A 9,391-nucleotide genomic window follows, 5' to 3' on the forward strand; every position below is an offset into this window, starting at 1 on the left:
AAGGGGTCTAGGTTTTGAGTCACAGTTAGAAAGGCTTTCATGGTTTCCATTTTTACATTTAACTATTTCATTATTTTGTAATACATCCGGCAGATGGTATGAGGTTTGGAGTGTTTTAAATTTTTTAAAATTTAATAGCTGTAAATTAGTACCTTGGTGATTTTTCCGCATTTATTTGATGATTGGTGCAGATTGATAAGCAGGGTTTTGCTACTGGTGACTGGCTTGACTGTTCATAGTAGTCATAATATATATGGCAGTTTGGTGGCAAGTTTGATCAAGTGGACATTTTAAAACACAGCACTCAAAGTTGCACAACACATAGGATTCTTTTCAAGAACACATAGAACCTTTATAAAGATGGAGCACACTGGACAGTAAAGCAAGTCTCAACAAAATTAAAAGATTGCAATCGGGCAAGCCATAGTTTGACTACTGTGAGCAATGAAGCCAGGCACCAATAGCAAAAACCCACTTAAGAAGACAGCTCAGATGAGTAATTTTCTTAAATGCCAATGGACTAAATTCTGCAATCAAAAGACATGGCGTGGTAGATTGGATAGTAAAACAAGAGCATATATATACATATATATACATACATACATATATATATATACATACATATATATATATATATACATACATATATATATATATATATATAATCTGAATCACTATGCTGTGCACCAGAAACTGACACAACATTGTAAATCACCTATACTTCAATTTAAAAAGGAGGCGAGGAAGAGGTTAGTAAAGGTTATACACTTTCAGTTATAAGAGGAATAACGTCTGAAGATCTAATGCACAACATGGTGACTATAGTTGATAATACTGCATTGTATAGTTGAAATTTGCTAAGAAAGTAGAACTTAAGTGTTTGCATCAAAAATACATAGATAAATGGTAAATACGTAAGATGATGGATGTGTTAATTAACTCAATTGTGAGAATCATTTCACAATGTATACGTATATATACTGTCACAGTGTACACTTCAAATATATTACAATTTTACTTGTCAATCATACTTCAATAAAGCTGAAGAAAAAAATTTGGGAGCCAAAGCACTCTTACAGGGATTAGCCACTTTCATACCCTCTGATATATCTTATTCTGCACAACATGTTTAACAGTCTCTCATTTGTTTACTAAATATGGCATGCTCAATATTTTTCTTCACGCCAAAACAGTCCAAGTCCTCTGGAGAAAATGTAGATAATTTGGATAAACAAAAAGAAGAAAAAAGAATATAAAAATCATCCAAAATTCTACCACCCAGAGATGTTACCTTTCGTACATTTCCTTTCTGTGTAACAGGGAGGAGACCTGCAGTGCTTACTCCTCCTTCTAAAGGAATTTCCCCTCTTATAGCCCCTGCTGCAAATGCTGCTTTAGTTTATACCGTGTAACCCCATCCCACAGGTCACTGGGATTAGACGCCGTGCCTGTATTAGCCAGGGTTTAGTCAGGAAAGCAGACAACACCCTGGGTTTTTCAAAGCAAATAAAGGAAATTGGTTACACAGGAAATGGAAAAGCTGAGAGCCCAAACACAGGATGGCAAGGCAACTGGAGGTTAGCAACAGCCAGAAGCAGCTGCTGCCCTAGGGCTGAAGGGATAACCGGAGAAGGAGGTTTGATCTGAGCACAGAGGTTGGGGCCAGTTGGAAGGAGGCAGAACCAAGGAGGGAAATTTCCAGGGAGCTGGAACAATAGAGGAAGAGTCTGTTGTGGGGGCAACAGCAGAATACATAGAAGAGAGGCAGCCACAGTCAAGGACCTCATAGGAAGAGAGTAAGAGGGGGAAATACCCTAGTCTTTCCTCTTCAGTTCTCCAATCATCCGCCATCCTCTTCTATTGGCCACACTTACACAGAAGCCTCTAGACTAAGGAGCCTGGGGAATGATGGGGGAGCAGGTGGGGGAGGGGAGGGGTGAGCACAACTAGGCAACTGGCCAGCAACTGTCTAAGAGCAGCCAATCCACTGGCTAGCCATACAACATCGCCTATGTAGTATTCTTACCAAAAAGGTTTAAGCTGAACCCAATCATGAGGAAATAATCAGGAAATCCAACTTGAAAGACACTGTGCCAAAACAACTGGCCTAGAGTCTCCAAAAAGTCAATGTCATAAAAGATGAAAAGTGGCCAGAGAACTTGTCTAAACTCAAGGACGTGAGGGAGACAATGACAGCTAATTTCTGTGTGTGATCATAACTTGAATACTGGATCCCCAAGAATCATATATAAAGGACATTATTGGGGCAATTGTGGAAATACGAGTATGGTAGTAAATTAGATTATAGTTGTCTATAATTGTGAACTTCTTGGCTGTGATCATTTGATTGTGGTTATGTAAGAGAATGTCCTTGTTCTCAGGAGATATATACTAAAGTATTTAAAGGCAAAAACATCATGATGTCTTCATTAACTGCATACATATACTCAGAGAGAAAGTGTGGTAAAGCAAATGTAGAAAATGTTAGAATTGGTAACTCTAAGTGAAGCGTCTATAGGCATTCGGTATATTATTTATGCAACTATTCTGAAAGCTTAACGTTTTTCAAAGTAAAAACTTGAGAAAAATATACTAGGCTTTGACCACTGGCATGAGGTAAAGAGATGAACGGAACCAAACAGTTCTTAAGAATCCTTTAGATTCTTAAGAACCCCAGATGTGAGGGATGCACCCCAAACTTTGTTCCCTTCAAAATAGGGGACCAGGATCTCAGGGGAGAGTAGCTGGGGTAAGTGGGGAGGAAAGTGTCCCCTGTTTTCAGGAGAGACATGGCGGTTGGGGGAAGGTTTGGAGGTGCGTGCTGGGGTGGGGTTGGGCTTTGTCAGTCTTGAAACTGGGGGGATGATTGGAGAGGCTTTCTCCTATGCCCCTAAACTGCAGTCCCCCAGATGGAAACCAAAGACAGACCAGAGGGCCCCCCAACGTCCCCAGCCGTTAGTATAGTGTTTGATTTCTGTTTCACCCCCACAAAGGCTTTGCCGAGGATGGGAGCTGGGGGCAGCTGTTCGGTTTGGGGGTTATGGAGGGTGGTGTGAGGAGCAGGAGGCCTTGGCAGGATTTGATACAGGACAGATAAGGGTCTCGACCGAGGGGGTCCGGCATCCCCTGGGGCCTAAAAAGACTGCTTACACCACCATCTTAGATTTGTCTGATTGCTAAGAGTTTTGGGGGGTGTCCGAGAGGGGGGGCGGTAAAGGGTGGGATGGGAGGTGGGAGGATAACTTTTGAATTTTAGGAGATATAATTTTGATTTGCGGAAGGGATTTTGACCCTTGGATTTCGCTTTCTGGTGGGGGGTGTATTTTAAAAATCAAGTCCTGGACAGGAGAGAAAGGCTGAGGGAAGGCCTAGGGTGGGGGTGGGGAGAGGCATGTTTGTCTCAGCTTAAACGTGGCTTTCTGGGGTGGGCCCGCCTTCCTGGGCCTGGTGGATGGGCTGATGAGGGATGTCACAGGGGGTGAGACTTGGGTCCTGGGGGGCCGTGGGGAGTGAGAACAGTGCTGGGGGTTGAATACCTGGCCCCCAGGTCCAGATGGCCCTCTTCCTGGGCCTTGCTGCTCCCCTTTTTCTCTGGCCTCCATTTCCTGCCTTTGGCCTCCATCTTGTGGCAGGCCCAGGGCCCAGGGCGACTTCCGGCCCCCCTCTCCCAACCATGTTCCGGCCCCACCACCTCTGGACTGCCAACTCCCAACCCTGCTGTCCTTGGCCTTCTGTCTTTCCTTGCTTTCTCCTGGGTTCTGACCCAGGGAGGGGAGGAACAGGACACAGGAAGCCTTGGGTCCCTGCCCTTGCTGAGTCCTGAGGCAGTCTGTTGGTCCCCCATAGTCATTCCCTATTTCCTCTGCCTCTGACCCCACCCTAGGGATCCCCTGAGCAGAGTTCCTACAGGGAAGATGGCTCCAGTCTTATGACACTGCGAGCTCACCCGAGGCCCCTCTCCCTCCAGTTGCCTGCTCAGCTCCCAGCTCTGGTTTCTTGTTTTCCCCAACCCTTCTTGGGGCCATGCTTGCCTTTTCAGCCTTCTCTAACTCCCTGCTCTTGGTGGCGGGGGATCTTCACAGCACTGTCCTGTGCTCCCTTCCCCTCAACCCACCCCAATCCTGCTCCCGCCCCAGCAGCACACTGTGGTTTGTACGGCACTGTGGCCACGTCCAAACCACACTGTGGTGTTAGAGCGAGGGTGGGGGAGGCACCGCCGAGGCTTGGCCCGGGAGGCCACCCTGGAGAAGCGACACAAAAAACATCTGGGGCCTTCTCATGAGGTGAAGGGGGGCAGGGGGTGGGAGGTGTGAACGCCCTGGCAGCTGCCCCTCTGAAATCCCCAGGGTAGTCTCAGGAATCCTGACTGCCAGAGACCCGGGAGTAAGTTCTGCCTCCAAAGAGCAAAGTGGAGTCTTTGTTGCCCACACCCAGCTCCCCTGGCTCTAGCAGCACAGAAATATTGGCACTGGGAAGAGAGTCTGCCAATATTGGCTGTGCTGCTCCAGGCAGGGTGGTGAGAGCTGCCGAGGAGGGGCTGAGCCCCAGGGGGCTAAGGACAGAGGGGAGTGTCCCCTGTCCTCCATCAATGTCAGGCTGAAGACACCAAGCTAAGAGGGAGATCTTTATTGTCTTCTATATAAAAATGTCCATCGGACGGGGGGGGGGGAGTCAAAGGGGTTGGGGGCAGATGCTCATACAGGAACAGCAAGATGGGCAATTCCCGCAGGTTTTCACCCCTCACTCATGCAGGCCCTGCTCATAGTCCCAGGCGATCCACAGGTCCAGGGTGAACAGTGGGAGGGGTCAGAGGTGAAAGGCTCAGCAAGAGAGCAGAGGAGGATCAGCGGAGGTCAAGAGAAGGCCAGAATCCAGGGTGAGGCTGTCTGGAACAGGAAGTAAAACGGGCCGAGATGGAGCAAGCCCCAAGTACGCTTCTGATACAACTCCCACCTCCCTGGGGCACCTAGCTCCTTACAGACCTGATCCCCTGCATGCACAGGCGAGAACACCAGGGACCTGGGAGGAGACTTCTGCTGAGCCCCTCCCCTCCCAGCCCAGTCAGCACGTCCTTCCCCACCCCTTCAACAGCTGTGGGAGGAGCAAGACTCCTACCCTGGTCGAAGTTGAGTTTCTTGGCTGGAGGAGTTTCTCCTAGCCCTTCAATATCCACCAGGTCACTGTTGGCGTCCGAGTCGTTCAGAGCACTGACTGTCACATCTGGAAGGGGGGCATAAGCTAAGTTCTAGGTTCCCTGATGGTTACCCACCCCCACTTCCCAAAGCTTCAAGCTCTCCCTCCCTCCCTCCCCTCAGCCATTCACTGGGAGATGAAAAAACATCTGTCCTTTGACTCAAGCTCAATTCTCCCACTGAACCTCAGGTGGGATCTTGAACCACTAGGCAGCAACTCCACAGCGCTCACCAGCCTTCTGTTTCTTTATGGGGGGACCCCCGGCCTCAGAGGCACTGGAGCTGCTTGGTGGAGGGGCAGATGGAGGAGGCGACAAGACACCAGATGCCACCTTCTTGGGCCCTTTCTTGGGTGAATCAGCTGGAAGGGGGATGCCGGAGTCTTCATACACCTTTCGTTTCACAGTGGCCTTTATTTGAGCCCTAAAGAAAAGAGAGAGCATGTGAGGAAGGGAGTCATCAGAGAGACTGAGGGCAGATGGGAGGGGAGGGCAGGGCAGTGGGCCACTCGGAAGGAATCCTGGGGAACCCCTTCAAAGGAACCCGGGGGGGCCCCCAACTTTTTGATAGGACTCTTTTTCCTGAAGCTTTGCAATCACTTAGGGCAAATGGAGTCTGAGGAGTGGAGTCCCTTAACTGAGTAGCAGGACAGGCCCATCTCCCAGTTCTCTTCTGGGAGAGGGGTATGGATATGGAAGGCTACCAGGGAAGCCTGTGCGACCCACAGATAGACCACCTATTCGGAGATCCTGATCAACTAGTTCAGAATCGCACTATCCTAGGAAACACCACAGTAGAGTCTCAAAAGCTCTGTATAAATAACCAGGGAACTCTGATGACCAAATTCAAGGATTGGGTATCTCCGGCAAACTAAAATCAAATTCTTGTAAGTTCCCATTCACCATAGCATGTTAGTAACTTTTGACCAATTGTGACAATTCTTTTATTCTTTCAGTCCTCAAGGGGATGCTAATAGAACTAGCAACAAAGTAGGAAAGATGCTGAGCTGGAAGGGAGTTCGGAGGAAGATGGAACAATGGGTGTGGAGGAAAAAAGCTGCCCACCCGCCCTTTCTCTGCCAGCCAACCCTCCCTCACACTGTCCGTTCCTTGATGACACAGCTGATGTGATTAAGATCGTCCCCAAATCGCTTCACAGCAGCCCTCAGCATCTCTATCTCCGTCTCCGTCCACTTGGCACTGTCAGAAGGGGAGAGGGGAATAGCGAAAGTGGGAGGAGGAGGGGTGTGGAGCCAGCCCACAGGCAATGCATTCCACAGCAACCAGCCTCCTCCCCGCAATGTCTAGAGCCTCTTCCATGGGCCCATAAAGAGATCCTCCTTTTAAAAAAGACAATCTTAAGGCCCTGTGGGAACTCTGAGGACCCCCCAACCACATGACATTGCAACAACCGCCACCTTAGAAGAAAACCTCTCTCCCATCAACGCGAAACAGCTGCTGTAAACAACCCACTAAAACTAATTCAACAAGTAGGGGTCTTACAGAAACCCTAAACACAATCTGCAGCAGTCTGACGCAATTCCACGTGATTTGGGATAGGTGGGTAGTGATGGTGGTCTATAATGTGCCAGTTTGCAGCAGGGTAGAGCTGTGCAATGAATGAGTCCGGCTTATGAGCCTCAGTCTGTGGTTTATCTGTCATTCATTCATTCATTCAACAATCATTTATTAACACCTATTCTGTGCTGGGCCAGGCACAAAGGGAAACTAACATCTGTCCCTGCCCTAGAGAGTGTCGGTGTCTGTGATCGAGTCCAAGCGTCCGCTCTCAGCGTCCACGTCCCAGCCCGGGCTCACGTACCCCGCGGGGGAAGAGTCGGCTACGGGATGCAGCTGCATGGTCAGCTCGCCGAGCTTCGTGAAGGCGGCGCCCGCGGCGGAGAAGATCTCTCCGACCTGGGGGCGGGGCAGCATTACGGGGGGCAGGCGCACATCCCCGCGCCATCCCGCCCGGAGCCCCTAGCCCCACCCCAGGCTGGACTCCCGCCCACCCCCGTCCGGGACGGAAAATCCGGGAGCCAACTGGGGGGCCCGCCCTCCCGTGGCCACCAGGGAGCGCTGTCCGCGAGGGAGGTCGAACCTTTGTGGACGCTGACGTCATGGCTCCGCGCTCCTCCTCACGGAGACGCAGCCGCCGCCGCCGCCGCTACCACGAAGCCAAGCCGGGACCATGGAAAGCCCGGCGACCGAACGGCTCCGGTCCCCGCGCAGGAAGTCCCGCCTCTTTCCGCAGCTGATTGGCTCCAGCTCGACCTCCCGCCGCCTCACCAGCCGCAGCTACTTAGGCCGCCTCCGGGCGCGGAGAGGAGAGTGGAAGATACCGCCTCACTTCCGGCCCGGCTTTACTTCGCTTCCGTCAGGGGTCGGGACTCCCTGCTTGGAGGCCGAGCTCCAGCCCAGGTGCCGCCCCCGCCCCTAAGCCAAGCACACACACAAGGCTTAAGACAGCAGTTTCTCTTTATTGTGGAAAAGGACAAGGCGAGGGGGCCAGAGGGACAGGGAACGGCTACAACTTCTCTCCATTGAGGACGGGTGCCAGAGGTTGGCGAACAAGGGATTCAGTCTTCCGCCAGGGAAATCCAATCCTCAGAAGGCGCCAGAATGGATGGCGGGGAGGGGGGGGAACGACGACCAGGTGGGGAGAGTCTTTAAATAGAGGTGGGGGCAGGAGAGGGGAAACGCGACGGTGCTCTAGCGCACCATGTATTCCTTGCGCTGATTGAGCCGAAGCTGGCAGAAAAAGAAGCCTCCGAGAAGGAAGTAAATGCCCGCGGCGATGAAACAGTTGTAACTGACTTGCTCGTAAAGGTTGTATATGTTCTGGGGGCCATTCCTAGGGGTGAGGATTAGGCAGAGAAATGTCAGAAACATTAATAGCGGCCGATAGTTACCGAACACTGATTATGTGCTGGGTACCATTCTAAACGCTTTTGCGTGTATTGTCTTATTCAATCTTCTCCATAACTCTGAGTTCTTTTACAGCATCCACTTTGCAGAGGTGGACGGAGGCACAGAGAAGTCAAATGTAATACCCAAAGAAGCCACATCTAAAGTGGTGGGTTTAGGATGGCCTGAGATCTGACTCCCAAGACCGCTCGTAACTGTGTGCTAAGAGAGCAGCTCTTCGCACCCAGCTCCTTATCCTCCGGGCCCCAAGCATCCAGCCTCCTGCAGTTCCCCGCCCGTCATTCTGACCACCTCACCTGGCCTCTCTACTTACTCAAAATCTTTCTCCGTGAAGGGAACATCCTCAAAAAGCACAGCGGAGTGGACATTGAAAAAGATTCCGAGCATTATCTGAAAAAAGGGAAAGCGCAGGTTGTTGAACTCAGGCACCTGACCTGGTCACTGCCTAAACTCCTCCCACTTCGAATGTTGCCACAACATCTATGTTTGGGATTGCCAGAATGAGCTGGATTAGGGATGGCTGTTGCTGGATTTGGACTCCTGTCACCCAGAATAGGGCGTGAGTGGTGACACAGAGACTTGGCTGGGGCAAGGGCAAGAATAGTGAGCAACCGAGGAACCCAGATTATGCTCCCTCCAGAGGCGTGATTATCACGGGACAGAGGGGAGGGGTTAGGAGGAATCGGTACTTCTTCATATTATTTCTTCCTGGTTTGGGGCGGGTAGAGTCCTGGGGAAACAAGGCCCAGCTGCCCACTTCGGGAACAAGCACTCCCTTTCCCCAGTGCCCTCCATTCAGTGCAAGGATCTCTCAAGAACCCAGCTCTTCTTCCTCTTACCTTGAGGGTTCTCCAAATTTACCAGCCCAGCTCCTATACCAATCTTCAGTTTTTCCCCCTCCACTCTCCAACTCCCCATTTCTCAGTTCAGTTCTGTCTCCTTCTCCAGAGGCTAATCAACTATCCCCTCCAGCCTGCCTGCTGCTCTCCGAGGCCTGGAGTCCCCCAGCCTTCCAGCCCTCCAACACCGGGGCCCTCAGGCCCTTTCCTCTCCTGTTCTCGCCGGGCAGTCCCCTCACCAACATGATCACTCCCCAGGCGCTGAGGACGATGCCGCAGGCGGCCAGCTTGGGCCCACAGCACAGAAGCGACGCCATGAAGAAGGGAGTCGGGGATCGCCTTGATGTAGGCCGGGTAGGTAGGCGGTGAGTGGAAGCCCCGACCAGCTGTGGGGAAGCGGGCTGGACTAGGGGGCTCGCTTGGAGGACGGAGA

General features: G+C 51.2%; 2 protein-coding genes across 4 annotated transcripts; both read right to left on the reverse strand.

Moving 5' to 3' along the window:
* Positions 1 to 4,611: 4,611 nt before the first annotated feature.
* Positions 4,612 to 7,457, reverse strand: LOC140686442 (BPTF-associated chromatin complex component 1-like). Of its 3 annotated transcripts, none has more exons than XM_072940581.1 (6): positions 7,293 to 7,457; positions 7,014 to 7,108; positions 6,290 to 6,391; positions 5,425 to 5,615; positions 5,116 to 5,220; positions 4,612 to 4,882 (listed from the first exon to the last, which is right to left on the reverse strand). In XM_072940581.1, exons 1-6 carry the CDS (start codon positions 7,311 to 7,313, stop codon positions 4,854 to 4,856), a joined length of 543 nt encoding a protein of 180 aa, XP_072796682.1. In that variant the 5' UTR covers positions 7,314 to 7,457; the 3' UTR covers positions 4,612 to 4,853. The 3 variants fall into 3 exon arrangements, with proteins under 3 accessions (XP_072796682.1, XP_072796681.1, XP_072796683.1); XM_072940580.1 differs by having other exon boundaries at positions 4,612 to 4,886; XM_072940582.1 differs by lacking the exon at positions 6,290 to 6,391 and having other exon boundaries at positions 4,612 to 4,886.
* Positions 7,458 to 7,651: 194 nt separating this feature from the next.
* On the reverse strand, positions 7,652 to 9,331 carry LOC140686445 (ribonuclease kappa-like). The gene is made up of 3 exons (XM_072940584.1): positions 9,198 to 9,331; positions 8,433 to 8,509; positions 7,652 to 8,045 (listed from the first exon to the last, which is right to left on the reverse strand). Exons 1-3 carry the CDS (start codon positions 9,273 to 9,275, stop codon positions 7,904 to 7,906), a joined length of 297 nt encoding a protein of 98 aa, XP_072796685.1. The 5' UTR covers positions 9,276 to 9,331; the 3' UTR covers positions 7,652 to 7,903.
* Positions 9,332 to 9,391: the final 60 nt, after the last annotated feature.

This window comes from Vicugna pacos, chromosome 16, assembly GCF_048564905.1.
Source record: "Vicugna pacos chromosome 16, VicPac4, whole genome shotgun sequence".
NCBI classification, from domain to species: domain Eukaryota; kingdom Metazoa; phylum Chordata; class Mammalia; order Artiodactyla; family Camelidae; genus Vicugna; species Vicugna pacos.

Coding starts and splice junctions, on each gene's coding strand:
- LOC140686445 (XM_072940584.1), bottom strand. CDS start 9,275: ATGGCGTCGCTTCTGTGCTGTGGGCCCAAGCTGGCCGCCTGCGGCATC. Junction 8,510..9,197: donor CCTGGGGAGTGATCATGTTG/GTGAGGGGACTG, acceptor CCCTTTTTTCAG/ATAATGCTCGGAATCTTTTT. Junction 8,046..8,432: donor TTCACGGAGAAAGATTTTGA/GTAAGTAGAGAG, acceptor CCTCACCCCTAG/GAATGGCCCCCAGAACATAT.
- LOC140686442 (XM_072940580.1), bottom strand. CDS start 7,313: ATGACGTCAGCGTCCACAAAG. Junction 7,109..7,292: donor TGACGTCAGCGTCCACAAAG/GTTCGACCTCCC, acceptor CCCCGCCCCCAG/GTCGGAGAGATCTTCTCCGC. Junction 6,392..7,013: donor GCCGACTCTTCCCCCGCGGG/GTACGTGAGCCC, acceptor CCCTTCTGACAG/TGCCAAGTGGACGGAGACGG.